The 17,900-nt window shown below is 52.3% G+C and overlaps 5 protein-coding genes across 5 annotated transcripts; 2 read left to right on the forward strand and 3 right to left on the reverse strand.

The window, feature by feature from the left end:
• Positions 1-1,117: 1,117 nt before the first annotated feature.
• Positions 1,118-3,246, forward strand: BBK36DRAFT_149377 (hypothetical protein; the record flags this gene model as incomplete). The annotated part of the gene is made up of 8 exons (XM_024897570.1): positions 1,118-1,138; positions 1,327-1,433; positions 1,706-1,754; positions 1,817-2,040; positions 2,093-2,537; positions 2,628-2,694; positions 2,843-2,871; positions 2,932-3,246. 8 exons carry the CDS (start codon positions 1,118-1,120, stop codon positions 3,244-3,246), a joined length of 1,257 nt encoding a protein of 418 aa, XP_024745410.1.
• A 5,635-nt stretch (positions 3,247-8,881) lies between these two features.
• Positions 8,882-10,657, reverse strand: BBK36DRAFT_1186388 (pseudouridine synthase; the record flags this gene model as incomplete). The annotated part of the gene is made up of 2 exons (XM_024896482.1): positions 8,882-10,384; positions 10,445-10,657. 2 exons carry the CDS (start codon positions 10,655-10,657, stop codon positions 8,882-8,884), a joined length of 1,716 nt encoding a protein of 571 aa, XP_024745411.1.
• Positions 10,658-11,382: 725 nt separating this feature from the next.
• BBK36DRAFT_1130225 (Thioesterase/thiol ester dehydrase-isomerase) lies at positions 11,383-12,328 on the forward strand (the record flags this gene model as incomplete). The annotated part of the gene is made up of 3 exons (XM_024891820.1): positions 11,383-11,453; positions 11,731-11,781; positions 11,968-12,328. 3 exons carry the CDS (start codon positions 11,383-11,385, stop codon positions 12,326-12,328), a joined length of 483 nt encoding a protein of 160 aa, XP_024745412.1.
• A 117-nt stretch (positions 12,329-12,445) lies between these two features.
• Positions 12,446-13,552, reverse strand: BBK36DRAFT_1186393 (NAD(P)-binding protein; the record flags this gene model as incomplete). The annotated part of the gene is made up of 2 exons (XM_024896483.1): positions 12,446-13,435; positions 13,520-13,552. The coding sequence occupies 2 exons, from the start codon at positions 13,550-13,552 to the stop codon at positions 12,446-12,448; spliced, it is 1,023 nt and encodes a 340-aa protein (XP_024745413.1).
• A 2,680-nt stretch (positions 13,553-16,232) lies between these two features.
• On the reverse strand, positions 16,233-17,050 carry BBK36DRAFT_1130256 (hypothetical protein; the record flags this gene model as incomplete). Its single annotated transcript, XM_024891824.1, has 2 exons — positions 16,233-16,633; positions 16,777-17,050. The coding sequence occupies 2 exons, from the start codon at positions 17,048-17,050 to the stop codon at positions 16,233-16,235; spliced, it is 675 nt and encodes a 224-aa protein (XP_024745414.1).
• Between the last annotated feature and the right edge of the window lie 850 nt (positions 17,051-17,900).

Below are 17,900 nucleotides of genomic sequence, written 5' to 3' on the forward strand. Positions count from 1 at the left end.
GCTGATACTACTAATCCAGTATGCACTGTGCTGCCCAGTCCGCGGGGAGAAGCCATCGAGAACGAATCGACGCCACTGCAGGTTGGCACAGTATGAGGTACCAGAGGCGCTGAGCTGCTTCGGACCGCTTTGCCTTAGTGTCAAAAGCCCAGAGAAACGCGTGCATGTAGTTGCACATACACCATGTAAACGCCGTAGCCGGGGATGCAAGCCAGCAGAAAGGCGAGCCGCTGAGCTAACTGGGGAGTGGTGGAGGCCAGGTAGGCTTGATAAACCAGGACATCAAATACCGAGTCTACACACTTGTACGTCCAACAGCATAGCGTACGTACACGAATGGAGATTCAAGCACAGCTCATGATACGTCGGCCGGCCTTAACACATGTCGCCCCTTCCGCCGCTATGTTCGCAGCATCAGCTACTGGCTTCTTCAGCGCGGCAAGGGAGGAGGCTGGCGGAAAGACCAGAGACAAGAGACACAGAGTGGCCTGCAGGCGGATCATGCTGTGACGCTATCGTCTCTCGCGACGGCGCTGGGCTTGGTCTGATGGAGCTGGCGAGCACGTTTCCGTGTGGGTGCTGCCGGCCAGACAACGGCTCTCCGTCCTGGCGGCCCTCGCTGACAAGACGGCAGTCGCCTGCTAGATTGATACAGGCATAGTCAAAACCCTTTGGTTTTGGCTCGTCTCGAAGTCTGCTACCCAAGTCGCCGTGAGGAAGGTGTTGCAACAGACTTGTACAGTAGAAGCACGCATGCAGAGTACCTGTATTTCGCAGGAAGACTGGATCGCGCGATCTGGCTTTGGAGGGGCTGCAGCCCAGTTAACAGTGTCTCTAGCCCCTGCTCCAGAAAAAGCCGTTACACATAATACAGTACTCGTACTCTGCAGGCGTTCAGCCAGAAGAGAGGGCGAGACTCGTCCTGGATCGGGTCGGCGGCGGAACGCCTATCCAATGGTGATCCCTGCTTCCTGGTTAGGTCGTAGATACGTTGTCCCAGGGAAACAGCAATTGATACAGGTAGACAACCAAGAGAGGTCGCCAGTTGACAGCGTTTCAAAAGACTGAGCGATACAAAGAGCTGGGGCAACTCGCCTTAGAAGAAGACCAGTTTGACATGTGCCGAGCATGCCTTGAGGTACGAAGTCCATTGTTCCCCATACTTCGCAGAGTTGATACCGGCGTGCCTCGTGGTAACCGGCGACATGCTCTACGTCGCTCTCCGAATCGGTCTCGTTGTGGTGGTCTCGATCTAGCTGGATGTCTCAGCGCCTGTCCCAACTCTCTCCTTCACCTCGTCTGTAATGCCTGGCCTCTGCTGCTCAGCTCTCCGCTGCGGTCTGGGTGACTTCCGGCATCCAGGGACCAGCGGTGGATCGCCAAACGCCGACGGCGCCTGCGGCCATTGGTCATGCTGGAAGTGCGGTGCCATTGTAGGTCGCAGATGCAGCGAGCTAGAGCGGCGGTGGTGTGCGCCTCGCCGACTGTCTTCTTGCATCCCGTCCATAGAAGATTCGAATCGATGGGTGGCGCCCCGGTGTTGATGGTGTAGGACTTGCTCGACCGAGCTGAACCGGCATGGTACTTGGGCAGAGGTTGAAGTCTTGAAGAAGCTGAGCGCCGCTCACGGATCAATTGGACTCCCAAGGTCGTGCAAGGTTCCGTGTCTGGTACAGTACATACATTACTGACATTCACTGGACAGCCCAGTACATGTATCTACAGTGGCCTTCAGCGATGGTGGTGCGCTGCAGGTTCGTGCTAGCTGCTTTAGCGCGGAGCCCTATGTTATCAAGACACTGACCGCCTCCGCTAGCCTGAAAACGCACCAGGCAAGTACGAGGACAGTGTTGAAGATTTTTGGGCGGTTATGAGATCACGATTGGACGCTTGGATGGAACTACGGTCAAGGGCTGTATTTTTCTGCATCATGTGGCGACGCAGTTTGGATCTGCCAACTGTACTGATGCTGGCTGGTGCATCAAGTTCAAACGAGACGATGCAGGACAGTATCCGTCCGGCGTCTAGCATCACCACTGGGTAAGGTACCTGGTATGAAAACACACCGGACGAAAATCTCCCACTTCCCCAGTTTACACCAAAGAGAAGACGTCATTCGCAGGGGTGAGGTAATTCCCTTTGCTGTCCGTCTCCAGACGTCACAGCACCTCGAATCTGCAACTGGAAGGCGTGCTCGAATTTTCATGCTCTTGCACCATCACTGCGGTAGCAACACCAACACTTTGCCTCGATTGCCTTCGACTTGCAGCATTGTGCATTACAGTTTTGCCACGACCGTCAGCAAATCCGTTGCGCTGCTATCCATTCTTCAGGCTCCATCGAATGGGCTACCTTTTCCTTCCAGGCCTTCCGGCAGCCTGGCCAAGCCGCAAGGCCCCGAGCTCCCAGCATCCCAAAACCGCTCAGCCGTCCTCGTTTTCGCATCACGAACCGACAGCGATGATCCAAGTTGTTTGCCTGTCAAAACGGCCCTAGCGCCCAACCACAGCCGGATGGGCCGCGACTCCCGGCATCCGGTATTTCGCACAGCGGCAGCACAGAGGATGTGGAAGCTTTTCCCATCATTCTAGAACCCCCATTTACTGCTCTGTCATCATTGTCTCTAGCTTAAAAAGCCCCCGAATAATAGCGCAGCAGCCGATCTGCCACCGAGCACCCGAACCGCCTCAGACCGTGTGCTGTGATACGGTGGATTGGAGTTGGTGGCATTACGCTCTGGAACCGGCCGAAACGTGCTGCACGCACACGCCCCTGCTTCCCATGTCATCATTCTGCAGGCCTTTCCTGTGTCAAGCAGTTGTAAATACTACGATGAAGCTAGGCCTTCGAATCAAGCGGTACAGTATTACTGTACGAATTTTGTGGGTTGGCCCCCTCTTGATGCTTCTACAACTGGCTTCTGTTCACTAGTATCGCAAACAACACAACGAAGAGGTGGGAGAAGAGAAGAGGCTTCGTGCTAACGTTGACTGTGGCGCGTGGCGACTGTCCAGCGACGCCATCAACTCCACTAACGGGATAAAACTGGGCGATGCTCGTGGCAGAGGGAGGCTTGAAACGAGACTGCCAACTTGCTTGTTTCTGCTGGCCCTTTGTATGCGCGGCTGCTGCGGATGGGATGCCGGACAGATTGCCTCATCACCGCTGACCAAGCTCGGTCCGCTGTATCTGTTCCTGAGCGACGGCGACATTTCGTTCGAGGTGAAGCAGCATCTGCCTTGTTGAAGAAATACAGAGGCGAGACGACGGTTGAAGGGAGGCGATAGCCTGAAGACGTCTCGCGCAGAGCAGCAAGGAAGAAAATGCGACGGCCAGTCAGCCGCTAGCATTTGACTCGCACAAACAACGGGCGGCACTTCCCGCCATGTCTGCACGCTTGCGCAAAGAAGAGGCTACCTCAGGCCTCGTGCACTGTTGATGCCAAACGCCATCGACCAGCCAGCTCTTGAGAAAAGCATCTGCCTAAACTGCCGCTAAGTGCCCCTGGAATCTGCAACATGACTTGGGGAATCCAGAGATTGGCAGTTTCGGATGGTCTTGCGCGGGGGATGGTTGAATATTCGCATCCATGAAGGTGCTCAATTCTCAACAGTCTGCCAACAAGCGGGGGACAATGACCTGGAAGAGGAAGACTTTTCTCATCTGTCCCCCACGGAAGCTCTAGAGAGTTGTGCGTCTGTCGCTCACACAGTCTTTCCGCCCAGTGTTGCGATCGCGAAGTGTTTCGTCTTCATCATTTCCCCTTTTCGTCTCCATGGAGATACTGCTCCTTCTTGTCGATCAGTGGCTTGCCTGGTTCCGCACTCAGGCAATCTCAAACTTCGGACTTGGAGTCTTATACTGTCATTAATGACAGCAGTTTAGCGTGCACCTCCATCACAACTCTGCTCCGGGTGCTTGGTCTGCCTCTCGGTCCGTTGATTACGAGTACGGAGAAGCAGACGAAGAATGGGATAGAACGAGACTAGAAGCAATCGAAGCACAAGGGGGCGCCACCCTTGTAGCCAAAGCGTCTGTGGCTGCCTGTCTGCTTGGTTCCAGCGACGCCCTTTTCTGGAACATGCTTCCATGGCCTTTCTTCATCGGACATGTGCTCCGTGGGCTAGACAAGGTCGTTCCTGGCAGCGATTCGACAGCAGCACCAGTAAGGGCATGCAGCCCAAAGAGCGGAGACGCAGATGCCAGAGAGCGATCAGGGTGTCCTCTCTCAATCTCCAGGATCCACCGCCGGTGCTTCCTGGTGCCCGTACGCAGAGGGAAGAAGGTTATTATTGGATTAACCTGCTGAGGGCACGAAGAATGAGTCTGCTCTCCATTTACCCACTCTAGTATACGCGCCTCCTCCTCTTAGATAATTCCCCTTAGCAGCGCATAGCGGAGGAAAGTCAGCGTTATGACGCCCATCCCTGGCACACGAAGGCACCGGCATTCATATGCCCCAAGGAACGCCCGCCCGGGCCTTGCTTGGAGATGGCTCATATGGGTACATTGCAACCCAACAAAGATGTGTGGGGAGCTTTGCGCTCGGTGATGAGAAGGACTGCGACGCCTCGAAAGCCGAGCACCGATCCGGGCAGACCATGATGCCGCTGCCATGATTGGAGCGCCATCTTTCTGGCCCGTATAGACGAGCACGGACGCTGGTTGAAAGCCATCGTTCGTCCCCCTTTTGTTCTCGTGCTTTGGGACACAATGCTGCTGGGTGGTGGTTAACGCGACGGGACTCATATTGAGTAACAAATACTAGTACTACATCATAGCCGACAGATCTGCCGCCTGGATATCGGAGCATGAAGCTCGGGACGTAGCCGAGAGGGCCGCCAACCCGCTGACAGGCGGTGGATATCCTGCACCCTGAGCTAATGGTGACAGATACGCCGTTGCGCGCTCTGCTGGAGCAGATGACCCATCGAATAACAAGACGGTTGTCAAATTGTTAGTCGACAGACCTCGGGGTTTGAGTGGTGAGTCTTGGTTTTGGTGCACGTTGATATTTGGTGCCTAGGCGCATACCGTTTCCCTGTCATCCCGTGTCGTCCAGCCCTATCCGCTTGTTTCGGTATCGCGACATGAATCCGTCAGCGGGATGTCACCGTCAGCTGCGGCGATTCCGACTGGGAATCTTTCGGCGCTGCCTGAGAAAGAATGGTACTTCGGCTGCGTAATCTTCCAGCGTTCATGGCCAGCAGATACAGATCTCATCTTGTCACTGAAGCTAAGCGCAGACCTGGACAAAGCAAATTTACAGTCTAGTGATGGTAATGGATCACCGTCGTCTTGGGTACAGCTTAGACTCCAAGGAATGTGACACATGACGGGGGTTTATTAGGCACTTTCTGCGCTGGGCTAATCTGATCATTGGCAGGCGATGTGAAGACCAGCGAGGCTACCTATCGTCGCGAGGCTGATTTAGTGGCGATTGCTCACAACTGTCCATTTGTTGGACATTTGTTTGGTGGCTTCCGATGGCAATAGCGCCTGCAGAGGGGCTGAACTATCACAAACTTGACGCCTGGAATGGATAATTGCCACATATGGCAATGTGCACGCATTTTCGGGGGGTTGCCTCTGAAGCAATCTCCAGCTCAGCCTGACAATACTTGAGATCCCCTCCCCCCCTTTACAGTCTCTCCGGCGGCATTTTATTTGTCCTGCGGGACGATAACCAAGTTTCCAGCAGAACACCATCGCAAGGCTGCGAAGATCGCATGCTCATCCAACCACCAGCTATCTGTGCAGGCAGGTGTGATTGATGGTCTTCCAGATGGACAGGGTCTCCCCCCATCTGCTCCCTTGCATATACTACCACCCGATCAGCCTGGGACTACTGAAAAGAAGATGAGCATCTACGGAATAGTGCCTGCTTGTGCGCGTATCTGCGTGATCCTACAGGACATCTGCCTTTTTTCTCAGCTTACAATTATCTTACAGAGCGCATTTCGTCCAACCAGAGCCCAGTGACAAGGGAAAAGAGGCTGCAGACGTACATCGATCTCGCCCACCCATCTTCCCAAGGCTGAGCCTATAACAAACAGACAGTTGAGCAAATGCTTCGTACGCCAAGCACACCACGCCAGAGACGAGGAGGACAAACAGGTTCTCCAGGCTGACCTATTCTTACGTGTCATATGCAGCTCCCTTCTTTGACCGCGGAGAAAAATTTTTTTCCTCTTCGCCTCCTTTTTGTGAGCAAGGCTCTGAGATGCCCCATTAGACCGTATATTTGTTTGCATTCATGCGCTCAGCTCAACTTTTTGCCATTTCGGATGAAAGGGAGATAGACAGACTCCTGTTGTCGTCATTTCAGCTTTCAAGCCTGAGAAGACGGCAACTTCCGCATTGATATTTCTTGGTAGAGAGGCAAAGAGAACGGGACATGTGTGACGTGTGTCCTTTTCTTTTGCTGCGCCTCGTGCCTTATTATTCTTTCCGGGCTTCCATTTTCCTTCCGCCCGGATTCGGAATAAGATTACGAGATTGGCGAGTGTCCAGGTACTTGTAGGTAGCTCGGTCGAAGAAGGGCTTACTAACGCTGCGAGGCTGTATGATCCAAGTACATGACGGTACTTCATCGGACCGCTCATTCGCCTCCTTGAAAGTGAAAAGTGAGAACGTTGATTGATGAGCAAGGGGAGGGAAGTGTTCTGTATTCTCCATTTCTTTTCTCGTCATTCGCAGTCAAAACTATATGTAATCTTTATCCGTTTCTCATGCAGTCCAAGATGCATTGCTACGGTATCTGGAAAACTTGATTCTGACGGACCAAAGCCCTACAAGTAGTATCAGATACGATGCGATACGGAAGCGATGCAACTGCAAGATGCAGATGCACACGATGACTCGCTCTCGCTCAACAACTAGCCTAGAAACTCTATCTTGCCCTTGTAATTCAGTGCTTTCGTTTCTGCTGCCGTGACTAATCAGCGGATCTGAGATCATAGGAAGTGGACGATTTCGTCGAATCTCTGGAGTTAATACCTCCTATCAAAGAAGTGTGATACTAGTATTGTTATTCCCCTGGAAGTAACCTGGCACGGTACCCAGCAACATGGAGCCTTTTTGGTCCCAGATGCTAATTGGACTAGAGGACCCGCCTATCAAGCTTTTCTAAAAGGGCATGTCTCGCCGGTTTGTCATTTTTTCCCTCCTTAACCCTTGTTAATAATCTTCATAACGGTCCGGAGGTTTTTAGCTCATCTACAGAAGATGGATGGATGGAGAAGCGAAGCGGCAGAATGAACGCTGTTTGGCTGTGTATGGTTCTGACCGCCGGCTGTCAAGTTCCGGCCCCATTTGGCTGGTTCGACTTCCGGTTCCTGGTCCCTCTCCCTCCACTCCCTCCACTCCCTCCACTCCCTCCACTCCGCTCCTTGAAGTTATCTCAGTGATCTCATTGTGGCAGCCTTCTTTTGGCTGTTGTTATCCTTGTCCGTTTTCTGTAGTTTTGCTTTTGTGAGGCTGCTTCTTTGCTCTCTCTCTTCCTGTTTTGGGTCATCGGGCTGCCAACAGTAATAGACGTGACGCAGTTCGTGTGTATCAAAAGCGCTGCTGAATGGTGGACTATAGATTTCCCAGCTGTCCTTCTTCACCCAGCCTTCTCAGCCTCATCTCTCGTCTCACTTCATCTCACAAGATACGGCCTATAGAAAGCCTATACTTGGATGAGCAGGAGTATGTAATGCAATAATTCGATCCGTGATAGACTCCCATCTCGCCCCCCCCCACGGCATTGACGCCGGGGCATTACCCAATCTCGCCCGCATGTGCATCCAAGGGCCGTTGAAAGAAAATGCTCCTTCCCCTCGAGAATTTTCGGAAACAGGGCGGTCGATGATGAGGGCTGGTCCATTGTTTGGTCGTGAGCAATTTTGACAAGGCAGGGACTTGTACTGTCGTAGTAGTAGAGATTCGGATCTGCAGCAGGCCACTTTTTGACCCCCGTGCTTCTCGCTCTGGTCTGCACGAATAGCACTGCGTTGATCAAAGGTCTCACTTATCACATGCGTTTACCGTTTCCTCATTCCCCTTCCATTCCCATTTCCCGTCCCGTTTGCGTACAGCGTAGTCATATCGAATTACATACTCCTTTTCGCACCCCGTGATTCATCTATCCGTCCATTTAGCCATCTACTTGTCCCTCCCCAGCTGAGTGCAGCCATCACATCGCCTTGCTGCATGGTAGGAGTTCACGTGCTCAAGAGCCTCTTCTGTAGGATGAACCCATGTACGCACGAATGTGATACTCGTACGTACGCAAATGCGTATAATCATCAGCGTTGCCTGGCCCTTGCAGCTTCTCATCTCTCAAAGTCGATCTTCGGATAAATTTGCCCTCTTTTGGACCCCCCACAGCCATTCGTCCACGTAGAGCTGATCCCACGCCGTAATTGGCAAAGAGTGATCATCTCCGCTCCACGGTAGGAACTGGACCAGGGGGGCGTGTGATGAGAGCATGAGCGTTCTGACGAGTCATTAATCGTGATGTCGGGATTTTGACGTGGTTGTGGTTGCGGGCACATTGTTCTTTGTCGATTCTTGGGCATTGCACAGGTATCGCAATGAAGCCACGATTTACATTGGTCGTCATTGATGCAATACGCAAATAGTGGTCTATCAACTGGAGAAGAAGTGTTCTCATAGCTAAGAAAAGCATGTGTGACGATCTATAGACGTTGGCCATTACTCGTAGGGTGAATCACGGGTCCGTCGCTATCGTGAGTTTGACAGCTCTCTATCAATCGGCTCATAATCCTCTAGACTCCATAACTCTAACTGGCGGCTGCTCCCGTCTTCGTCTTGCTTGCTCAATGTCTGTAGCTAGCTGTCTGTTCTACTGTCGTGCATCATGACTCATGATTCGTTAGATTCGGTTGAGAGGCGGTTCAAGCTGAGAACCCGAGTGAGCATCTTGCACTTCGGCCTCCGTCTGAGCCTGTTCCTTGGCTCCGGCCGCTGCCTTCGCCTTGGCCTGCACTTCAGACGAAATCTCGGGGTTCTCGTCCCTGACGGCTTCCACAAGCTCCTCCATGCCGCCCACTGTCGTCGGCCCACTCATACCCTCGGGGGGGAGGGCCCATTTGGGCAGCGGGCTCGTGTATGCCCAGCTCCCGTCGGCGTCCTCATATCGCAGGCTGTGAAGCCAGAGCGACAGTTCGTGGCTCCCCGGGTCTGAATAGAGCGGCGTCTCACAGATGTCGCACAACTCGCCCGTCATCTTCTCTGCTCGCTTCTTCTCGTACCTGTCCACCATCTCGTCGTAGTATACGACAGCCTCCGCCACATCCTCCTTTCCCATGCGATTCAGACGGCTAATGATGTCCTCGTCGGTATTGTGTGATCCATCGGCATCCGCCTGGCCAAGGTTCAGGCCCCAGACCCGTTGATTGGCGTAGATGGGGTCGTTTTGAATAGGGTGCCCGAGATACTGCAAGTGCACTCGAAGCTGGTGCGTCCTACCCGTTACCGGCAGGCATCGAACGATGGAGTAGCCCTTCTTCTTCAGCCAAGGCGTACGCTGCTCATCTGCGCCACGTTCTTCTTCGTTCGATGGCGTAGGTGGCCGCCCATCTTCAGCCAGCACGGCCGGCTCATCAGCGTCCCCGTCCGGCGGCGGGTAGTACGCCAGACGCTTGAAGACGGTCCTGGCTGACTTGCCATTAGCGCGCACGCGATTCAGTCCCAGCTTTGGGGAGATCTGCAGTATCGGCTGGTCGCAGACGACCTCGCCGTCTGGGAAGTGGCCGACAACGCGCGCCAGATACTCCTTCCTCACAGTGCGCCCCCTGATCTTGATGGCCATGGCTTCCGCTGCCTTGACGCTCTTGGCAATGAACATGATGCCGCTGGTCAGGCGATCCAATCGATTGCACGGGTATGGCATGAAGCCTCTTCCCCTCTCCGCAATCATGATTTCGATGACCGAATTAAAATTGTATCGGCCAGCGGGGTGCACAGGAACGCCCGAAGGCTTGTTGATGACGATAATATCGTCATCCTCGTGGATGATGCCTATAGGCTCCGCGGTGACGGGAGGCTCGTGTCGGTGCAACGTGTGCGATATCAAGTCTCCGTTGCGAACAATGTAGTCTGGGCCAACCACGCGGCCGTTGACGAAGATGTCGCCTCGCACCATGGAGTTTCGGTAGTACTCGACAGGTCGGTCTCGAAACTCGGACTCGAAGATGTCAATAAGCGAGCGTCCCCGCCATCTCTCCTTGCAGTATGTGTTGTACGTGAAGTGGTAGGGTAGCACGCGGCGTAGGTCGTCCTCAAAGACGTACGGGCGTGGCCAGATGTCGCCCGCAGGCGTGATGAGGGCGGCGTTATGGTCGGGTATGACGGACCGGTCCCTGGGAGCTGGCTTCTTCTGTTTCTTCTTGGCAGCCTTGAGTCCATCCGCGGGCCCTTGCACGCTTCCATTGACCTTTGGTACATGCGTTTCTCTGTCTCCGTTCTCGATGCTCCCCTCAACCACCGCTTGCCCCTCGGCTACGGCCCCCGCTGCAGCTGCAGATGTCCCTGGCTGCTCAGGCTGTGCTGTCGCTGTCAAGTCGCGCGTCGAATCGCCATTTGAGGCCGCCGAGCTGCTCGCGGGAACTGCGGCGGTGGTGGCGGGGGCTATGGAAGACGTCGTCATTGCGACAGTTGCTGTTCGTGCGAGCGTGCGGATGCTTCTCGAACAAATCCGCGGCAGCATCAGCTGGTAGCGCCGCAGACTGGAGAGACGCTTCGACTATGTCCGACGTCACGCTTCTCCGCGGCGATAGTCAGAGGCAGCCGCCGCTCGCCCGGCGTCTGTTGCGTGTCGAGAAGCCGAATTACGGACTTGGCCGTTGAATTGCAAATCCAATCACTCGAAATTTGTGTGTCGTCTGCGGAGTGACGTAGCACCTCCTGTCGTGGAAGAAAAAATTCACAAGATGCAGCATGCAACAGAGAATTTAGGCGGTCGAGGCCGGCAGAACCGCTCGGCACGGCGGATTTGGATCCTTGTCTGGCGTGGCGGGGAAGCCGCTGGACGGCGCCGAAGATGCGTTAGGTAATCACGTTTTCTACGTGTAAATTTGCTATTTTGGTTGCCTGCCTACCCTGGAGAGGGCGTGGAGATTGCCGAGGCTCGGCTTCTGCCGAATGGACCTCTCCAGCTCTCGCCAAACATCTCACCGAGCAAGACGAATGCTTACCTGTTTATGAGGTAATCCTGTCTTTTGCCTCCCATCTAACCGCAGCGTGTTTTGGTCATTCTCCTGAGCGTCTTGTCCGCTGTCGACCAGTCGTCGGAGTGCCTGTAACGTCACATATCCTGTCTATGCACTGCTCCTTCTCTCGCCATCAGCTCTGCAGCCGCTTCGAGCTTGAAACATGAGCCTCGCCGTCCTCAAGACCCGCCGCCGTCGGGACTACCCATACCTTCTGGAGTACAGAACGAGATGGTCAGTTCGATTTCATTGCTGCGTCTTGCTCATCACACCCCCCCCCTCTGTGGTCCAGGCGTCGTTCCCAACCCTTCGGGTCGATTGTCGTTAATCCTAAACGGGATGCATACCATCCCTGCCGCAGCATGGCAAATCAGCCTCAGCCTCTTGGCCAGCCATTGAGATGAGACGAACTCGACAGAATGCTAGGCCAGAGAGACCACGGGGCGATGAAACGTGCACGGTGGTTCAGAGGCTGTGTCCAGTGTTGATGATGTGTCTTTTGCCGCCATAGGAACGACAACGACATGTACGACCATATGAACAACTCAGTGTATAACTTCCTGTAAGACTCACTCGCACATACGCGCTGACCTATCTGGACAACTTCAGCCCTAGCTCCCCAATCTTGTTTCCTGTTTCCTGACTCGGTCACACTACACCCCCAGTCTTCCATTCAAAGAGTGGCTTGTGAACACGTCTCTTGAGACTATTGCTAACTAGTTACTGCGCTGAATCTGCTGAATGCTAGATTCGACTCCGCCGTGAACAGCTACCTCGTCGAAAAGTGTGGCATTCACCCCCCCACATCACCTCAGTATGGCCTGGCAGTGCACTCCCACACGGATTTCTTGGCCTCCATTGCCTACCCGGCCGTGGCGGAGGTTGGCGTACGCGTAACCAAGCTGGGAAAGTCGAGCGTAACCTACGAGGTAGCCCTGTTCGAAAAGGGCAGTGACGAGGTCAAGGCTGTGGGAGGCTTCGTGCATGTATTTGTCGAAAGGGCCACAGGGAGACCCCCCAAAGACGGCATGAATGCCCAGCTGAGGGAAGCATTGGACAAGATTCACTTGGGGCCTGTCGTCCCACCAAAGGAGCCCAGTAAGCTCTGAGCTGTCGGTTGTGCATACGGTCCTCGTATGTATTCACTCTTTTCTCTCTCGAGCCAGCGATTGGATGCCTTTATATTGTGCTCATGTACGTCGATATTAGCGCTGTCGTCTCTCGCCCTATAGAAACTCGTACTTCTGGGTCGATCCATTCTTGTCGCCACTCGTGAACATCTTCTCTAGGAATTCCAAGTCGGCAAGGGCCTGTTCCGGTGTCTGCAACGGATTAACCTTGCCGTCAACTAGGCTCTGCGCCCAGGCGGCAACCTCCTCGCTCACACCATTCGTCCTATCAAACTTCTTGACCTGCTCCTCCCCACCAGCCGGTTGCACCGTGACTGTCTCGCCGACCACCTTGACGGTACCCTTGTCGTAAGAGAAATTCCACTCGAATGCCTGGAGCAGAGATCCAGCCGACTGCTGAAACACGCCCGCAGCCCCGGACTTCGTCTTGATGATGGCGTTGACGGTGTCGATGGGCTGCAAGTGCTCGCACGTCAGTGCGGTAAAGGCTTGCACTGTGTCCGGCGTGTTCTCGTCGCCTGCTAACAGCAGCCTCGTGGCCGCAGCAAAGTGAACACCGCCATCGAGCAGGAAGCCCCCCTGGTAGTCGGGCGTCTTGCGCCAAGCGGTGTTGTACCACTTACTGTCGGGTTGGATGCGGAACAGGACGCGGACGGTGAAGTTGTGCACTTTGCCAAGCTTTGCGGCCTCGCTGGCGGCGTGGGTGAAGCTGGGATAGAAGCGAAAGTTCTCGGCGACCGCAAAAGTGGCCTTGGTCTCTGAATTGATGCGCCGAGCATTGGCAATGAGGGCCTGTGCTGTGGGGACGTCCTTGGCGATGGGTTTCTCGGCGAGGACGTGTTTGCCAGCAGAAAGAGCCGCTTCGATGAAGGAAGGTTGGATGGGGATGGGGAGGGCAATGATGACGGCAGAGATGTCGTCCCGTTTGAGGAGATCTTGGAATGCCTTGCCAGCTCCTGAGTCCTCCGAGTAGAGATCCGGCTTGGGGACGGAGTCGGGAACGAGGCTGGCGGTTTCTTGGGCTGCTTTGAGAGATCTTGAGTAGATGGCAGCGAGATGAATGAGGTCGCATGTAAGAACGGCAGGCTGTGAATAGCATTAGCTGGAATGTTGTCATGGGTACCATCAGGGGAGCCAGGAGTTGAATGTTACCAGATGTGATTCCTTGACGAACAAGCCTCCTCCGATAATGGCAATTCCCATGGTCGACGGCATAGCGGGCAATTAATTCGATGCAAGGCTATATGTGCTATTCTCAATGAGCCGAAAACAATTTAGAGTAATGGTGGGATGTCGAGAAAAGGCTGAGAAGCTATTGCAAAAGTTGATATTCATCTCGTCCCCTCTAGAGTGGGGGAGGGGTTCCGCTGCCCCGCCTTGGAGATTGGTGTGTTCGTCATTGAGGCCAAGATTTCGGTACCATATATAGGATCAAACACTCGTGGAAATTAGCAAGAGTGAGCATGTGCAATAGGGGTATGATGAGAGATAACTTTTATCGCTTCAATGTGGGATGTTGAGTCAAAGCGCAAATGCAATAGATATGTTAGTTTTCTGCGACTTGAAGAGTACATGTATCCTTGTTCCGATGCGGATACATGATACGATATGCTGGTAAAGAAGCTCTTATTGACAGTCAGATAAAACATTGTTTGGTCTTCAATGTCTTTCAGAATTTACCTCAAGTACGCTCGAGAGCCGTGGCAAAGTATGATGAAATCGGCCCTACTCGATACCGCCTTGATCCGAGCCGCAACCTCGTTCTCGACAGTGCTTTAGGCTCGGCATACCTCTCGAACTCTTTGAGATCTACTCAGACCGACTCTATAACTGCAGGATGGTACGGCACCATGTCAAACAGAGCCAAAATGTAGTTCAGCAACTGCCATTTTTTTGAGACCGGCGTCATCGCGACAGCTGTTGTCCCACGTGCTGTCGCTTCAATGTCATTCTCTGTGTGCTTCAGTCCTGAAACCAACGCTTCCAATAGTTAGCAAGATACCATGGACAAAATTTGAGAGAATGATTAGGTTTACAGAAGGTGTACAGTTGAATTCTATCTTCAGAGATGGTAGTTCTTCCGCTCAGTACAATGGCAAGAATCTCAACTAGCAGTCGGCACAGAAGCAACACGAGATCGTAAATATCTTCGAGGCGTAAGCTCAGAATGTCGCTAATGATACGCAAACACTTTCTCCTAGTACTTCAGCTAATCAGCAGGCATTCGCATCTGGCACTGGGTTAGTGACGACGCCAATTCATGAGTAAGTATAACAAAGACAGGAGCTATACCTGAGGCCATCTCATGACATGGCTCTCTACTGGTAGGTTATCCCTTGTCCTTCTCAGACGTTCAAGCGAGACGGATACTTTTTTATATAACACAAATAGCTGCCAGTAAATGCTCTAAAAACCACGTTGATGTGGATAGGGTGACTCCGGCAGCTATCTTTTCTATTAAGAGACGGCGCCAACGATGTCTATGAACTAATCAAATGTTTAACGAACATTACGCGTGGAGATATGTCTATAATAGTAACGTATTATACTATTAAAGTTCACTAAGCTCCCTTTTAATATTATTAAGGTATGTAGAGTCAACTTATCCCTGACCCTGAGTAGCTTACCATCATTTCTACTAATACCCATGGGATTCTTAGGCTCATCCGCTAGGAATGTATACTGGATGTTGGGGATGAGAAAGTTGTAATAGTCGCCCTTTGATGATACGGAACTTGGAGCCAAATTCTTCTCCGAAGATCTTGAGAACCTCGCTCTGAGAAGTTACAGAGGAGAAGACCGAGAGGTACTTGTTCGCAATCTGTTCTGGCTTCTTCAGCATAGCAGCGAAAGTTCCGTCAATGAAGGAGACGTGAGTTGCTGCATATGGTTTGCCCCGGAGCCAATGATCGTTGCAGTCTTGTCTTTGGCGTTAATTCCGAGCAGGACCTGAGTTCTGATTCCCTGTTTTGCATATTAGCTCGCCGCGCAGTCTTGTATATACAGCTTGAACAGCCGTTTCAAGCCTTACCCAGTCGAATAACCACTCAAGTGAGTCAATCATTTTCCGAGTAACCTCGTCCAGGTAGTCAGTCAAGCTGGTTTTGCTCCCCAAAACCCCCCCAAGAGCCTTCTCTTTCGTACAATCACAACCGAAAAAAAAAAAAGAAAAAAAAGAAAAGAAAAAAAAAAGAAAAAAAAAGAAAAGAAAAAAAAAAAAAAAAAAAAAAAAGAAAAAAAAAAAAAAAAAAAAAAAAAAAAAAAAAAAAAAAAAAAAAAAAAAAAAAAAAAAAAAAAAAAACAGAAAGAGAAAAAGTAAAAAAAAAAAAACATTTCCAAGGCTCATGGGCTACGTTACCTGGCGAGGACGGCGAGTGATGGGACCACGCCTTCCCCTCCTACAGGCTCCTCGGTCAAGGATCAAAGCAGCGAAAATCCGAAGGCAATATCGTAGTAGTGAAAATGTGCCTCACAACTACAGGTGTGATCGGAAATTCCTCAAGGCGTCAAAATTCCAATCCTGGCGTGGCAGGAAAAGGGGTCGCTTATAGATTGAACCTTCAGGCAGCCAAGCCACAGAATGGCAATTTTCAGGTGGCTTTCGAAGCATCTGCAGTGTAGATGGCAGCTAGCAAGTAAGTCTGACCGCAAGAAGAAACACATACTGATCGCTCATGTTCACTGAGCAGGTTTTTACCTTCGATTTTGCAGTGTAGAGGAGCATTCATGGCATCTGGTATCCCACGACCTTTGTCCCTTGAGCAATGCGATTTGAGGGTTTGTAATCATAATAGTTACTGAGTAGAAATGCTGATCTTGATGCTTCTGTAACCTGATCTTGAGACACTTCTAGGACAAGCTACCATCATATTCGTAAGAGCGATCATCGCGTCAAAGAGCGGGCTGCGCTGACCATCAGGATGCGCGCGTACCACTGGTGCAGATTTTCAATCCATCCGGGCATTGGTCCCTTGTCGCCCTCAACCTTGCGATCACTAGGGAAGAAACAGCTCTTGAGTGTCAAACGCGCCACTTGAGCCTCCTTGTCGATAGTGGCGCCGATGGCAAAAAGACCATCTGAAGCCCGCGGACCCTGATTTCGGGGAGAGTCACCGCAGCGAACCGTGATCTCAGTCGGCGTGCGCTCGACAACCTCAAAATGGTCCGTTAAGATGGTGCCAGGCTCAAAGTTTGAGGCGGCGATCTGGTCTGGTGTCCATAGGTGTGAAGATGTGTCGGTGCCAAAGTACTTGCGATGAAGGTATCGTCGCTGGATCGAGTAGCCTGTATGTACTGTTGTCAGCAAAAGAGAGTCATGTCACATCATCGCTAGCCTTACTTGTAGAGGTGAGAATATTGATGAGGGGCATTGGCAGCTAAGAACAGAAACGGAACGAAATAATAAACCAAAGGAAAATAGGACTCACCCCAGCCTTTCCAGACGGCGCGGCAAAACTCGAGGGCCAAATCGCCCTCCTTCTGCAGCAGTTCCGGGCGTATGCGGTTCAGGGGGATCGTCTTGACGCAGACATCGTTGGTGGCGGCATTCCGATGCAGATTGTACTTCTTGAACGTGCTGGAGCTGTACAGCGCGTCGTTGAGCGGAATTGGCGCAATGATGCTTGTCGACAGGCGGACGTAGCCTAGTGCTGCCGCCGTGCCGAGTGTTACCCCAAGGCTGGCCTTGCGGATGATGCCCATGGTGTGCGTTGTGTAAGATACGTGAGATGAGCGTACTTTGTAAGGGTGTTGGCTGACGAAGCTATCGTTGTAGACTCAAAATCGCTCGTTGAACGACGCGTAGAGCGTTGCTAGAGATGAACACTGGAAGAGGTAAAGAAGGCGTGTTTGAGTTTTCTTCGGCCCTGTGTGGCTCGCACTATCTGCACATACTTGTAGCAACGAGCTCGAATCTTAGCGTCATCAGCTTCTGGCCCACCGGCGCTCTCCATCTCAGTAGGTATAATGCTTCATTAGAAGCCTCAGTCGATCTCCGCATAGCATGTCCAACCACGGCAGTGTATTGCGAATCAAGTAGAAAATGCCTCTAAGACAGGATGAGGCAAGCTGTATATGTTAGACGGCGGCAGCCCAGCTGGACTAGAAGGCTGCACATGTCAAGACTCTGCAGTGCAAATAAAACAGTTCATTCTACAACAGGGCATTGGCCTTTTGAATCGGGGCCAAGTGGTCATCGGAATAGACAAAGTAACACATGAGACAGTCTTAAAAATTGGCTCATGGAGTGGTCTCTTCAATAGAGAGGAGCGGCGTTGTCAATGCGAGGCAACTGGTTTGTTCAAGAGCTTTGAGTCAAAACCTGGGGCATTGGGCTTACTTCCATACTGCAATGTTAGACAAGAGTTTTCTCTTCATATGAGGGTGCGACACCGCTGCGTCCATTGAGAAGCACAGTTGGGCAGCCAATATTGAACCTATCCATCTCTAAGAGCCCAGTAGGATTCAACTAGATACAGACTCGCAGTTTCCGACAGAATGACAATTCCAGTAGTGGCCAATGAATCCAATCATGTTAGGGTAAGCAAGGTCA

Source organism: Trichoderma citrinoviride (genome assembly GCF_003025115.1).
Source record: "Trichoderma citrinoviride strain TUCIM 6016 unplaced genomic scaffold BBK36scaffold_19, whole genome shotgun sequence".
Classification (NCBI taxonomy): Eukaryota; Fungi; Ascomycota; class Sordariomycetes; order Hypocreales; family Hypocreaceae; genus Trichoderma; species Trichoderma citrinoviride.